The sequence below is a fragment of the Lepus europaeus genome, chromosome X, assembly GCF_033115175.1.
Source record: "Lepus europaeus isolate LE1 chromosome X, mLepTim1.pri, whole genome shotgun sequence".
In the NCBI taxonomy this organism is placed as follows: Eukaryota; Metazoa; Chordata; class Mammalia; order Lagomorpha; family Leporidae; genus Lepus; species Lepus europaeus.
The window spans coordinates 129,492,638-129,508,309 of record NC_084850.1 but is presented as its reverse complement, the minus strand read 5'-3'; the positions used below and the strand labels follow the sequence as shown (position 1 = coordinate 129,508,309).

Here is a 15,672-nt window from a genome sequence, read left to right as displayed (position 1 = left end):
ATACTCGCATGGCGTGTGCTGGTGCAGCATCGCTCATCTCAAAATGAGCGATGCTCCACAGTCTTAAACTTTTTGATCGCCTTCACGACGCTCAAGAAGTTTCAGATTCTGGAGTATCTCAGATTTTCATTTTCCCCGATGAGGGAAGCTCAGTGTTACCACTGCACACCAGATACAGGGAAACTGGCACGTGGGAAGCTCCGAGTGCCACCCGGAGCTGCCTCGTGGAGGAGACGCATAGAAGGGCGGTGGTGAGAGCCGCGGCGATGGTAACATGTGGTACATCTGTGCCACAAATAGACAGGGAGGGCTGCAAGAACGCAGCTGGACAAGGCACTTGACCCTGGCTGCTCTGAGTCACTTTGGATCTCTGAGAGGTAGATGCCAAAACCAGATCAGGTGTCCAAGAGGTTTATGGAGAAGAAGGCCAATGAAGGATGACGGGGCAGGGCGAGCTCCCAGGGTGCAATGCTCAGCTAACACCTGCAGCGGGGGAGGCGAGACTTGGGTACGAAGGATCTCAGATGGCAGAGTAGCTCTGAGACAGCTTAGGCCAAGCCACTAGGGATTTTCTGGCCACAAACTGGCCATTGGCTCTAATACCTCTGCCAGGCCCAGTCATGGGCAGTGAGAAAGCCATTGTAAAACCAGGTAAGACAGAGGCTCACTAAAAGTCAGCAGCCTGGAGAAACCTGAGATATGAGCCCCTAGCCCCCTCAGTCGCCCAGTCGCTAGGTGTTGGTTAATCCCTGCCAACTAGCTGATACCATCTGAATGGCAAACAACTCAAGCAAAGCATATGTTCCTGCTTCTCATGAGTTCTCCTGGAACGTATGGCACGAAGCAGTAGCCAAAGAGCAGCCTGTGCTACTCCTATTAACCAACGTAACCGTAACAAGCGATTTGTGGACACCTCCCGTTATTTTTTGGTCTACATATCTAAATGACTTGGACGCCATCTTGCCGCACCTGTTCAGGGCAATGACAACGTGTCTGCCCAGGTGCCATCCTTACTTTGGCTCAAATAAACTCCTTTTGTTCACACATTCAGTGGACCTCACTCGCTCTTTAGGTGGACAGCAGGGAGCAACATGGGAAAGAGAGGACTTTGCCATGACCATGATCCAAAGGGGGGGCAGCCAGAGCTGTCAGTGAGTTCAAGGTCAAAGAAGTTGACCAAAGGATGAAAGGATGTCCAAGCGAGGACAAGAGCTTGAGCAAAGGCACATGGGTGTGAAATATACAGCGGGAGTTCAGGGAACAGCAAGTGCTGTCTGATACAGGGCAGGGCGCAGGAAGAATTAAGGAGTCAGTGGCAAAGGTACAGCTTGAACAGTGAGCTGTGTGTTCAGAAGGCTCTGATTCTTCGACTTGCTCCCGTGTGACATGAGCTACTAGAAGCTACCATAGGGAAGGCGAGGATCAGACATGGCAGCAGGAAGTTTTAATCGATGCAAAGGGCTCAATGGGTGACAAAATAAAAACAAACAAAACCAAGTTTGAAAAAGCTACCTGCTATATCTTCCTCTTTAAGTTCAATGTCTTATGAGCTTTTCTCCTTCCTATGAGTGTTTTAAAGAGTTTAGGACAGCTGTGAGCAGTAGTATGTTGGGCAAAGATGAAAATGCTTTACTCTGAGTCTGATACCGTAGCCACCCGCCACATACAACTGTCAGGCCCTTGCAATGTGGCTAGTGAGACTGAGGGAATGAATTCTCAGTTATTTTACTTTTTAATTCTATTTAATTCCAACTAAATCATATAAACTGACATATGTATCGGGCACATCCATGAGCACAGCAGAGCCACAGGTCAGAAACGAAGACCTGAGGTTGGTTGCGGAGTTGGGTAAGGAGGAGGAAGCTCATCACAGATGAGGAACTGTTAAGAAACCCCACAGCCGGCCAGTGCCGTGGCTTAACAGGCTAATCCTCCACCTTGCGGCGCCGGCACACCGGGTTCTAGTCCTGGTCGGGGCACTGGGTTCTATCCCGGTTGCCCCTCTTCCAGGCCAGCTCTCTGCTATGGCCCGGGAAGGCAGTGGAGGATGACCCAAGTGCTTAGGCCCTGCACCCGCATGGGAGACCAGGAGAGGCACCTGGCTCCGGATCAGCGAGATGCGCTGGCCGCAGTGGCCATTGGAGAGTGAACCAATGGCAAAAAGGAAGACCTTTCTGTCTCTCTCTCTCTCTCTATCCACTCTGCCTGTCAAAGAAAAAAAAAGAAACCCCAGAGCCCTGGCACAGGAACTTCCGGTGACACCATAGCCCCTCCAGGCTCCCGCTACTGTGAATGGTAGAGGGGGAGGCCTTGGCCAGGAAGGTGCCTTATACCCAATCCAGAGCGCGTGAAGAAAGCAAAGCTGGGACGCTGTCCTCTTCCTCAAGCTACTGTCCCCCCCACTCTGCTCTGCCTTGCTGAGTCTGGGACGCTACACACATTTCTGCTTTGCCTGCAGCTAGGAGGCGCTCGAGAGGGATCTTTGAAGGACGCGAGAGGAGGGGCTTATGTCCCTCTCTACGGGCTCCCTGCTCTATGAGCGAGCTTCTCTATGGATCTGCAGTCAGTCCCTGACTCCAGCTTCTGTCACCCCATGCTCCCACAACCAGTCTCATCTCGCCTTTCAGAGGCCCTTGCTTCGGCCTGCTGACACCCCCTCTTCAAAATTCTGGTTTCCTGTTTGCAACCCCATGGCCAAGGGGTGGAGGACTCTTCCCAATTCCTCCGGGCCTCCTCTCTACCTCTTGGGTTTTCAATCCCCAATAAACACTTGTTTCTATTAAATTCTCACTGTGGAAGTAACTGGAGTGACTTTAGTTTTTCCTGCTTGCATCCCAAGTAATACAATCACTACACAGTAGAAAACAGTACTAACACCAAACAGCAGGAGCTACTTGATCCAGGTCAAATAACTGTCCACCTCAGTACTGCTGTGTTTTTTTGTTTGTTTGTTTGTTTGTTTTTTACAGGCAGAGTGGATAGTGAGAGAGAGAGACAGAGAGAAAGGTCCTCCTCCCTGCCGTTGGTTCATCCTCCAATGGCCGCTGCGGCCGGCGCATTGCGCCGATCCGAAGCCAGGAGCCAGGTGCTTCTCCTGGTCTCCCATGCGGGTGCAGGGCCCAAGCACTTGGGCCATCCTCCACTGCCTTCCCGGGCCATAGCAGAGAGCTGGATTGGAAGAGGGGCAACCAGGACAGAATCTGGCGCCCCGACCGGGACTAGAACCCGGGGTGCCAGCGCCGCAGGCGGAGGATTAGCCTAGTGAGCTACAGCGGCGCTGCCTACCTCTTTCATTTTTAAAGTATCCAGATCCAGGCACTCTGTTAGAGTAATGGAAAATCAACTAAGACAAGCTTTTACGATGATCTGAGTCCAGCAGACTCACTCAAAGGCTCCTTCCAGCTCCAACGGCCTGTGACATCTGAGTGCAACTTAGTAGTTATTTAAGCTAATTAGTTCACAAACAGCCAGGTACCAGTCAGAACACTTCATTCATGCTGGCTAACTGAATCCTCATAAAAACCCTATTAGGCAGATGCTATGAGCATTTCTGTTTGGTGTGTGAAGACACTGAGGTGCTCCAGGCCCAGAAACACGCCCAAGGACACACAGTTAGCAAGCAGCAGGGCCAGAATGTGAATCAAGGATCCTGCTAGTTCTAGGCCAGGACAGTTACTGTTCCGAGCTGTACTCGCGGGTATCCACCCAAGAGGGATCCAAACCCAAGTCCACGCAAAGAGGTGTGTGTGAATGTTCACGTCATTCGCAGTCGTGCGAACGTGGAACCACTGCCAATGCCCCCTGTCTGGGGCGTGGGTAAACAAACCGGCCCATCCTTTCAAGGGAATACTACTCGGCCATAAGAGGAACCAAGCACTCCTAAACGCCACAGCGGGGAGGAAGCTTGGGGAAAGCAGCTAGCTGCAGAGACAAGCACGTGTGTGCAATCCCCAGCCAGGCAAACCTGCGCACAGACAGCAGACCAGTGGCCGCCTGGGGCTGGGGGAGGAACGGAGACTGGCTCCGAAGGGGCACAAGGATCTCTCGGGGGCGATACAAACATCCCAATGTTGGGACTGTGGCAACAGCTGCACAACTCATTTTCCAAACGCCACAGAACTGTACACTTCAAACGGGTATTTTTAGGAGATATAAATGACACAATATAGTTGTTAACAACAAGGAGGAAGCTGCCCCCGGCTCTTAGGGCCTGTGCTCCTGTTGCAGTCGGTTACACCTATGGTAAAGCCACTGTGGAGGCATGCAAGACGCGAGGGGTCCCCGCCGAGACGTTGCCTGCAGCCTCTGGTGCTCCTCCCAGGCCCAGGTGGCCTCTTCCCGTGGGGCACACTTACAGGGAGGGCCTCGTCCTACACACCCAACCCAGAGCCCTGCACCGTCCAGCTCAGATTTCTCTACAGAACTGCTCTAGTTTGCAAAGAGTAATTACATGCACGAGAATTTCCAAACCAAAATGAGACCCCTTCTTTATCATCCCCCAAACACCCCTGCATTATTTTGCAATGCAAAATTCATGCCTCCTCAAGCCAATTACTCGGGAAGTGTGATCTGCAATAATGAATTATACATGTGTTTTCTTTCCTCCTCAGGGATGCTAATTTCTGAGATAAATTGTTGGGGGTTTCGTGTCTTGAAATAACTTTGTCAAATTGGAGCCCCTCTTGCTACTAATGTGTTGCCAAGCTAATTGGTGGCTTCCAAAGAGGAGGATCTAAGTATTCTTCAATTAGGACAGTACAATGCTAAAATAAGAAAAAAGTGCCAATTTGGCATGCGTATTCACATGCATATCTCTATCTCCATAGAACAGGAACAATGAGAGACAATTCAATACTCATTCTTTAGGATCTTCCAAGAGAGCTCCTGTTGTAACGACTTCCAATTGGAGATGCAGGCACCTCCCCTTGTATTACCAACTGAGAAGTCAGTTTTGAAGGGGAATGTGTGTCCACTGGGGTGCCCGGTGGCTGACACACCACAACTCCCTTGCTGAAAAGCAGTCTTTCAAAGTGGAGACATTAGCCACCAAAAAGGAGGTCCCGGCTGTGCAGGCTGGTGCCTCGTGACTGTAGGGCTGCCGTCCTCGGTCTCTCACAGCCCAACGCAGCGCTATCATCTTGGAAGCGCCGTTTCACAATTCCATCCAGCAAGACCTCGGTGATCTTTCCGTGCCTTCCTAGGGGCCCACAAACCCTTTCTTGTTCAAAATCAGTACTTCTGCGCGTGGATCAAAGGTTCTGCCACCGCCGCTTTTAAGTAGGAATTTCAAAAAGTGACAGGCAACTTTTGAGCATCCTCCTACCTATTACTGGTCTTGTACATGTAAGGCCAGCTGGCGATTTAGACTGCTCTGTGAATCGAGTCCCTCTTAACACTTGAAGAAAAGTTCCATCACGGACCCATGGCAAAGCGCCACATCGCAATGCTAAGTGCTACAATCCGCTAGGGTAGCAGCTATTTTTATGTCAGACCAGTAAAATGCCCTAATCCGCAGTCCGGGGACCACTGCTGTTCAAAATCAGCCCTTATGTGCACCACGTGCTATTGACTGTAGGGAGAAGTGGCCGTCTGGCTGATGGGCTGGCCACCCTCTGGAGGTCTCGGCAGAGCAATGTAGCTGCCTCCAACCTCGAGAGACAAAAGTGTAAGGCAAGCTTGCTGCCACAAAAGGCTGGCGAAGTGCATCCCTATGGCAAAGGAGGGGGTACCATGCTGTCCGCTTCGAGTGTGAGCTGGCCGCTCTGCGCTGAAAAGGCGCCCAGGAAGTAACTCCTGAGCGACCACAGCGTGTGCAGAGAGCCTCACTCCACACGGTGGCCCCATGCCGAACTCCGTCCCACTGACCTGCAAACGTCTCTGTGCACGGATTCACTCCTGCAAGACGTTTCGAGGTTCCAAAATCAGTTATCTTCACCACTCCACTGTATGTGTTCACCAGAACGTTATCGCCCTTTGGGAAAAAACACCAAATGCATAGCGACAGATTAGACAAGCCTCTGGGGATACTAGACCTTGGGGACCGTCACACTCAATCGTGCCCCTCTGTAAGTCACTAACACCATGCTCACAGCGCCCGGGATCTGTTATGAACAAAAGGAAACCTCCTTGGCTTAGAGTGGGTACCTTTATGTCTCTGTGCACTATCTGGTTTTCGTGCAGATACTTCAGGCCTTCCAGGATCTGCTTGGTGTAGAACTTGATAGTGGGCTCCTTCATTGGCCCCCACTTAGACCTCAGAAGAGCAGAAAGGCTTCCTAGAAACAGGCACACCAGAGAGCTCATGAGGAGGACAAAGGTGCACGGGTCAGGGCTTAGAGAACTAAAGCGGGGTGACGTTTCCAACCTAATGGAAGCACGTACACGGACATCATTCTCTGGGCTACGTGCAATGTGTTTCCTCCGACTCTGTAGACACAGGCAGCGAATGCAGTGCCGTGAATCAACACGTGCGCCCGACCAGAGGCGCGAGGCGAGAAGCAACCCTGTGATCGCTTTGGGTTTAGCTCTGTGCAGCCACCCGAGTCAGAAGAGGTGTGCCACTGCTGCATGAAACTTGGGTCCCACGACACCCGCTAGCCATACAACCAGCTTAGCCATTATGCGTGGGTCAAGGTCATGTCTTTCACCTCACCCTGTCACCAGAGGTGGACAGGTCCACAGAGAGGCGCCCTGGAAGGTGACAGAGACTAGGACTGGAGGAGGCTGGGCCTCTGTCAGATTGCTAATGGGTGTTTTCACAGTCATATTCTAATATTATTGAAAACATTTTATGAATTTTATTATGATTTCAAGTGAGTACTTCCTGAGCTCTTATTCTGTACCAGGCCTTGGTCATACATGACCTCATTTAAGCCAGCCAACATCCCACTGAGATCGGGCTATTATTCCCATACTTATAACTCCAACTATTACACTAATTCTCACTACTCCAATCCTACAACTCATCTGTCAGCCAGAAAACCGGGGGCATAGTGAATGAAACTAGGCTGCCCAAGGCCTCACCGTTTGTAGACAGAGAGGAACCAGTTCAAACCAGACCACCTGGCTCCACAAGTGAGAAACTGTTACCGCCTCTATTTGGGGATCTTGCGCCTACAGCACTGGGGTCTTATTTCATTATCAATACATTATTTTGCGAGGTCATTTTTAAGACCTGCCAGCTTTCAGCTCCAAGACCATGAAAGGCCCCAAGGCCCGAGTCTCCAGTTTATTCCTCTCTCGGTCTCCGACGCTCAGCACACCGGACCACAGTGGACACCCAACGATTACCCACCAGCTGAATAAGCAAGCCAAAGGCTGTGCGTGTGACATCCGCAAAGTCTGCCTCCAACTCTTCTAAGAAACAAACGCTCCCTCCTGTCTGAAAGGTCTGCTGTTGTTTTATGTGGCAGGACCATTCACGTCCGCACGAGATTCTCACGGGAGATTTTCAGAATGGGAGACCGGAACAGGGACTACTCACCTCCAGGCACCTGCTCCATGAATATCTTAATGTAGCCGCCTTCCGACACAGACCCCAGGTACTGCACGATATTGCGGTGCTTGAGGTATCTGTGCAGGGCGATCTCCTCGTGCAGAGGCTGCGAGTACCTGGTGGGGAAAACAGGGCTGGTTCACCTGCCGAATCCCAGGTGCCTGACACCTGCGCTACCCCTTGCTGGTAACTGCCCTGCTGCTGGCCACCCCGTCTTTCTGAAAACATATTTTTTTCCTTTTGCTTTCATGCTTTCAGTACAATAGGAGCTGCTGGGGGCCAAAGTTTCTCAGGCACCCCGTACAGTGCCTTCTGGGCAGCACGCAGTCACACTTTGTGCGAGATGCATCAGTGAAGGAGTTCACTGTTGAGCGACCATCACAGGGTGTACTTGCCCAGACTCGGGTGGCTGCGACATCACTGGGTGATACAATCTTTCAGGCTCACTGTTCTCTGCGCAGCCCATCTCCAGCACACGACTTACTCAATGACCATTACTCTTGCCATCAACACTGCTGCGGCCTAAACCCTCCCATCAATTTTCACTCCTGTCAACACTCCCTCGCACGCAGGGTGGGGTTCCGGAACATTCTGTCCTCAGCTGCCTTCTATCTTTACTCTATTAGATTCATCATAGATCATGACGGGAGCCACCTAGTAGGCCACTCAGCCCCAGCGTCTGGCCTTTTCAATCTACTTCCCCACCCCGGGCCACTGTATCACCTCTTCTTAAAATACACACTTCACTACATCACTTCCTCACACAGACGCACATACAGACCAGATGGTTTACCATGGCACACAAGGACTCTCCGAGACTGCATTGGACTACACCTGGCCTTGTTTTTGCCTCATCTCAAGAGCCCTCCACTAGCCACACAGTGCCTACGAGTCATGTCACATGATCTGGTGTTTTCTGAACATCCTTTGTGCTTTAAGAGCTCTGGGCTTCCACAAGCATTGGCCTCCTTTTCCGTCAAATGAACTCCTATTCATCCCTCAAAGACCTGATCAAAGATGGTTTCTTTTTGCAAACTCAGCACAGCTCACCCAGGGAAAGTCATTCACAGGAGAGTGCACTCCACTCATACTGTGTGTGCCCATCTGGCATGGCACTTGTCACTTTGATTCACAGGCAACAGATCTGCCCCTTGGAATACGGACTGTGGTCTAGTTACTCTGCAGTTCCCAGTGTGAGTCCAGAATCAGGTGAGAGGATGCCCAGTCATTACAAGCTCAGCCTGTAAATGCTGACAATTGGACAAAACGGTCCGGAAGGTCCTTCCACCTCTAACATCGTGGGGACTACTATGGACAATGAACGGCTGAGACAGCTTCTGCTACCGAATGAAGCAGCAGTTCCCCCACCCCTGAAACCCACATAACTGCCACACCTGACCCATCCTGAGGCTAAGAGACAGAGCACAGGATGAGGAACTCCAGCGATCAGAGTGCTGGCCTCGCTCCTACGTGTCCTTGGGAAAACCAGTGACTATTCCTGGGCCTTGGTGTTTCTCATTCGTGAAATGCAGAAAGAGGACCAGCTCCTACCAGGCCTCACCTCATCATTCACGTATCATAACACGCTCCACTGAAGATCAACAGATCAACGAACAAAGAACCTCACAGACTGCAGAAACCCCCTGTAACCCACCCCTAACTCCTGAGTGACCACCAAGATGGAGGGCCACGTGCACATTTCCATCAGCACCCAGCCCTGGAGGCCACAGCGTAGCCTTATTTCTGACACGATGGCCATGACCGTGTACGTGTTTCTCTACAGAAACACTAGGCAGTCAAGAGTGCAATGCTTTTGTCTCGAAACAGGTGAGGCAGCGGCTGGCATTGTGGCGCGGTGGGTCAGGCATGCTAGCATCCCATGTTAGAGCACCGGTTCGAGCCCCAGCTGCTCCACTTCTGATCCAGGTACTACAGCCCTTTGGTGGAGTGAACCAGTGGGTGAAAGATCTCTTTCTCTGTCTCTCCCTCCCTTGTTACTCTGTCAAATAAATACAAAGCTTAAAAAAAAAAGAAACAGGTAGGCAGTAAATTCATAAAGAAGTAAATATTTCATAAGACTAGGAAATGTTAAAGGATTTGATTAGCTGTACTGACAGTAGAAAAATAGCCCAAAAGGCATGGGTGAGGTTGAAGGGCAAATTACAAAAAAAAAAAAAAAAGTATATTGCAAAAATTTCAAGTTTTCACCTTAAAAAAGTGATTTTTTCCTGTAGTGATGTTTCCAAATTAACCAAAGCCATTTTAAACTGTCAATTTAAGTATTTGCAAATACCTATTTTCATACAAATGTAAAAACTTCACAGCTAGTGCAGGCAGAAACACAACCACAACCACAACCACAGCTTTCTTTTAAAATTTGACCCTCAGCTCCATGCATGACCCCATGGGAAGCTGCTCTGCTTCCTCAATGTATTTGAAAGGCACAGAAAAGCAAGCACAAGGAGGGACGCGCGTGGTGATGCCACGGAGCTCTCAGCTGGAAAACCTCTGTACTCCAGCAGTGGGGACGGGACGGGTGGCCCCGAGTTGGCATCTGCAGAGCGTGCGAGGCAGAAGGCCCGCCCTACTTGCCTGCAGTCTCTCTCCGGGATCTCCTTGATGGCTATTCCTACTTGATTGCTCAGATCTCGGCCGGCGTACACAACCCCGTACGTGCCTTTCCCCAGGATGACTTTCTCACCGTTCACATCAAGCTCATACTCGTACTAAAGGAGGAGAAACAACAAGACAACAAGTACACAACGTGGGGTGCAGGAGCATCCTAGAAGGCCCAACATCACCGAGCAGTCTTAAAGAATTCTAAGTAACACCCGAGGGCTAGACAAGTCACGATTCTCCAGTGCCATCCTTTTCATTAAATTACAAAAAGTATGGCTCGCCTGTAACTTACCTGGCTCAACGCTTCCCTTCCACTTCAATGCTGCATGGAAATCTGCTTCTAAGCATATTAAGCACTCCGAATACACGTGGTCCTGCATGATCCCTTAACAAGGTGTCAGAAACAAACCTTTTCCAATAGTCCCGAGAAGAACTGCAGCTAAGGGGGCAGGCTTTAGGCCTCATGGTACCCCACTGAGACTGCTTGGGTTTAACTCCTGCCGCTGGCTCCTGACTCCAGACCCCTGGGAAGGAACACCCGGGCAGGTAGCAGCGATGGCTCCGCCACCCACACAGGAGACTCAGATGGAGTTCCCAGCTCCTGGCTGCAGCCTGGCCCAGTCCTGTGTTACAGCGAACCAGTGGGTGGAAGATCATGATCGATCTTGATCTCTCGCGCTCTGTCACTCTGCCTTTCAAATAAAGAAATCAAGCAATCTCAAAAAAAAAAAAAAAAAGATGCCACACAGCTGCATTCAAGTTGATTCTTACCGATGACTGAAACAAGCGTGGCTCTGGTCAGACCAGCACTGACTGAGAGCAGAAAACCAGCAGTGATTTATTTCTGCCATTCTGCGTGCTCCACCAGGGTCTACTTACACAAGTGCAGCTTATACACAGAGCAGATGGAGAGAGACAGAGACACAGTGGAAGGGGGGGGGGGGTGGAGTGCGCATGCGTACACACATCTGTTCCCATCTACTTCTATGGATACTGACAACATTTAAGATTACCAAAAGCTCTCCTTCACTGACATCATTGGAAATCAGCCTGCTGCATAAAAGACCTCTATCTCCCACCTTTCTCTGTCTCCCTCATCTGTTGCCTTCATTTCTACCACTAACTTGGGTTCTAAGCTAAGGATTCTGGTACCTAATTCACTTATTAAAACGAATCTTTGATATATATATATATATATATATATATATATATATATATATATATATTTTGACAGGTAGAGTAGACAGTGAGAGAGAGAGAGAGAGAGAAAGGTCTTCCTTTTTCCGTTGTTTCACCCCCCAATGGCCGCTGCAGCCGGTGCACTGCGCCAATCCAAAGCCAGGAGCCAGGTGCTTCTCCTGGTCTCCCATGCGGTGCAGGGCCCAAGCACTTGGGCATCCTCCACTGCACTCCCGGGCCACAGCAGAGAGCTGGATTGGAAGAGGAGCAACTGGGACAGAACCGGCGCCCCAACTGGGACTAGAACCCAGGGTGCCAGCGCCGCAGGTGGAGGATTAGCCTATTGAGCCGCGGCGCTGGCCTGATATTTTTTTAAAAAAAGAAACCTCCAGCAACTCCTCTGCATCTAACTTGAAACTATGGCAACATCTTATTAAATTGTATTCACTGGGAAAACCTGAATTGGTGGCAAATTACAATGTAAGATCCAAGCATGTATACAAGGGTGCAAGACCTATGGATTGCAATTATGCTGTCCAAAAGAGATTATGATGATCCTGTTTTCTTAAATACGATTTCAAAATTGTTAAATTTAATATACTTTATGCAGGAGTGGGTGTTTGATGCAATGATTAAGATGTCCCTTCGGATGCCTGCACCCCATAACAGAGGGCCTAGGTTCAGGTCCCAGCTCCACTTCCAATGCTAGCTTCCTGTTAACAGACACCCTGCGAGGCAGAAGATGGCATGAGTACTTGGGTCCCTTTCACCCACATGTGGGACTCAGATGGACTTCCTGGCTCCTGGCTTTGGATTGGCCCAGCCCTGGAAATTCAAGATATTTTGGAAATGAACCAGGCAAGGGGAGATCTACACTTGTCTTTGTCTCTCTCTGCCTTTCAAATAAATAAATCACTTAAAAAAATACTATATCCTGGGGATCAGCGCTGTGCCATAGTGGGTAAAGCCACTGCCTGCAATGCTGGCATCCCACATGAGCGTTGGTTCGAGTCCTGGTTGCTTCACTTCCCATCTAGATCTCTGCTATGGACTGGGAAAATAGTAGAAGATGGCTCAAATTCTTGGGCTCCCGTACCCATGTGGGAGACCCAGAAGAAGATCCTGGCTTTGGATAGTCCTAACTCCCACCCTCATGGCCATTTGGGGATTGAAGCAGCAGATGGAAGACTTTCTTTCTCTCTCTCTGCCTCTGCCTCCCTCTAACTCTGCCTTTCAAATAAATAAATAAATCTTTAAAAAAAATACTATATCCACAGCCGGCGCCGTGGCTTAACAGGCTAATCCTCCGCCTTGCGGCGCCGGCACACTGGGTTCTAGTCCCAGTCAGGGCACTGATCCTGTCCCGGTTGCCCCTCTTCCAGGCCAGCTCTCTGCTGTGGCCAGGGAGTGCAGTGGAGGATGGCCCAAGTGCTTGGGCCCTGCACCCCATGGGAGACCAGGAAAAGCACCTGGCTTCTGCCATAGGATCAGCGCGGTGCGCCGGCCGCAGCACGCCTACTGCGGCGGCCATTGGAGGGTGAACCAACGGCAAAAGGAAGACCTTTCTCTCTGTCTCCCTCTACTGTCCACTCTGCCTGTCAAAAATAAAAAAAAAAATTCAAAAAAAAAAAAAGACTTAAAAAAAAAATACTATATCCAAATAAATATAATGAAAGTAATCTTGGGCATAAATGAAAAAGTTTGCTTCTAGGTGGCAAACTATTTCTTACAGCCTCAAATATTATTAGCTTAAAAAGAACTTTTTCACAGGAAATTTTAGTCTAGTCCATGTCCCAATTTTCTAAAATGTTCTGAGCGGATCCCAGAGGTTTTTCTATGGAGACATATTAAATTTAATCTCTGAGAACAATCAATAGTGATGGTTGGCTGATTCACAAATGAATATTGTAATATATACTCAATTGAGGATTTTTCTGGGGAAAGTAGGACCTTTTCTTTAATCACTAAAGACATAATAAAGGAGCTAGTGTCATGGTACAGCAGGTCAAGCTGCTGGCTACGATGCTGGGATCCCATACGGGCACTGGTTCGAGTCCCAGCTGCTTCACATCTGATCCAGCTCCCTATTAATGTCCTGGGAAAGCAGTGGGAGATGGCCCAAGTTCTTGGGCCTGTGCCACTCATGGAGTTCCATGGTTTTGGCCTGGCTCAGCCCTGGCTAGTATGGGCCATTTGAGGAGTGAACCAGCAGATGGAAGATCTCTGTTTCTCCCCCTCTCTGCAATTCTGCTGTTCAAAAAAAAAAATACATCTTTTAAAGAAAGACACAGTAAAAACTTCCATGTCTTGCATGACTCACCTCTAAGGTATCTCCATCAACTTCTCTCTCCAGCTCCACCGTGCTGCCTAGAGCACTGGTTAGCATCTCTTTGACCAAAGAGCAGAACCTGCAACAGCAAATGTCACAAAGACAATGTGCATTAGGATCCTTCTTGTTATGTACCTTTACCTTATGCTTATGACATTAAACCATGATTTAATAAAACCAAACTCTTCTAAGCCATGGCTTGATGGGACCTGGTCCTTTAATGGTTCCCCAATCTAGTCCAAATACTCAGGATGCTTGAATCCACCCCCCACCTGCTTGAGCACCCAAAGCAACAAAGAACTCGGCACCACCCACAGGCAGCAATTCTTTAGAGAACTCAATGAAAAATGTTTCCTTTTTTCTTCAATTAAAGACTGCTTCTCCATCCACACATTGCTTAGAATGAACTTGTCTACATACCAGCTATTAGAAATGCACACAGTTTTATCCCATCCCTGTAAGCATCTTCACTTCTTGTTCCCTGTTTTCCTGGAACTCATTTGTGAATTACTCTACTAACAGGTGATTCTTCAAATATGTCCCCAGATTACACTTCAAGTCTGGCCCTGAGACCAGTGTTCCAGGGTTGATAATACTAGTGCTAAGGATAGTGGGACCATCACCTCTTAGGCTGGACACAGTTTAGTTCTTACTGAGATTTAAGCTCTTGTATATGTGGGGCGAGAGAGGAAGGCAGAGGTGACAGGGAAATAAGTAAGGTGGCCACATCTTTCTCACACAGATCAAGCTTAATATCACCTATTACCCATAAATCTTTGTGACCCATAAATCCGCTAAGCTACACAGGCCACTTTCTAGACTTGTGTAGTCATTTATTTGCATCCAAGTGATCAAGACTCACTAGAAAACTTGTATTCAGAATTCTCTCTTAAGACAGCAGGAAGGGGGCTGGCGTTGTGGCATAGCAGGTAAAGCTGCTGCCCATAGTACTGGCATCCCATATGGGCACCAGTTCGAGTCCCTGCTGCTCCACTTCTGATCCAGCTCTCTGCTGTGGCCTGGGAAAGCAGTAGAAGATGGCCCAAGTCCTTGGGCCCCTGCACCCACGTGGGAGACCCAGAAGAAGCTCCTAGCTTTGGACCAGAACAGCTCCGGCTGTTGCAGCCAATTGTGAACCAGTGGATGGAAGATGTCTGTCTGTCTGTCTCTCTCTCCCTCTCCCTCTCTCTCTGCAACTCCCACTTTCAAATAAATAAATCTTTAAAAACAAAGACAGCAGGAAGGAATACTGTACTCTTCAGGATAATTTTCACAAACCATTAAAATAAAAGATGATATCAATCGTTGGTAAGAACAGAGCAACCAGTGGGAGTGGAAATTGACATGATCACTTCGGAAAACTATTGCCAGTACCAACTAAAGCTGAACAGAAATCTACCCTATAGCCTCAGCAATCCACTTAGACACTCAACAGAAATCAACATATATGTTCAAAAAAAGACATGCCTGAGACTGTTCAGAGCAGTTTTATCAATCATAGCCCCAAATTGGAAACAATGTAAATGCTAATGATTCAGACAAATATTGTATTACATTGACTCAATGGAATACTACATGGAAATAAAAAGGATGACCTGATATGTACCTCATGGCTTCATCTCACGGATATTATTTTAAAGGAAAGAGAAGAGAAGCAAAGGAGCACAAGCCATACGATTCTATTTACTTTAAGGTCAATGACAGAAATCACAACAGTTATCTGGCAGGAGTCCCAAAGGACCGCTTTCGGGGTCACAAACACAGGTGATCATATGTGTACATATTTATCTAGCTGTATGTTAAGTGCACAAGTATGCTGTACCTCAATCTACATATTAAAACAGATCCCCCAAAAGGCACTGCGTACTGAATGAAGGTCCAAAAGAAAACCTTTGTAGTAAGAGGATGTTTTGCCCAATAGTTGGCAGCATTTTTCTGACTCTAAATTGAAGAATGTTAGAGTTCCCTCACCCAACACCAAGTCTGAGCTCCAGATACAAGGGTAAATTAAAAAGTTCATGGAAGATAGAATTAAAAGTTAATTTTGGAA

At 48.7% G+C, this 15,672-nt stretch overlaps 1 protein-coding gene across 1 annotated transcript in view; it reads right to left on the bottom strand.

Annotated features, from left to right (window-relative positions):
• The window catches only part of MAP3K15 (mitogen-activated protein kinase kinase kinase 15), a 119,284-nt gene that overhangs the window by 10,160 nt on the left and 93,452 nt on the right, over nucleotides 1-15,672 (bottom strand). The window contains exons 14-18 of the mRNA XM_062183153.1: nucleotides 13,614-13,701; nucleotides 10,088-10,221; nucleotides 7,484-7,611; nucleotides 6,145-6,275; nucleotides 5,866-5,971 (exon numbers count right to left, since the gene is read on the bottom strand). Coding sequence (XP_062039137.1) covers nucleotides 5,866-5,971; nucleotides 6,145-6,275; nucleotides 7,484-7,611; nucleotides 10,088-10,221; nucleotides 13,614-13,701 — 587 coding nt within the window. The remainder of the gene's footprint in view (nucleotides 1-5,865; nucleotides 5,972-6,144; nucleotides 6,276-7,483; nucleotides 7,612-10,087; nucleotides 10,222-13,613; nucleotides 13,702-15,672) is intronic.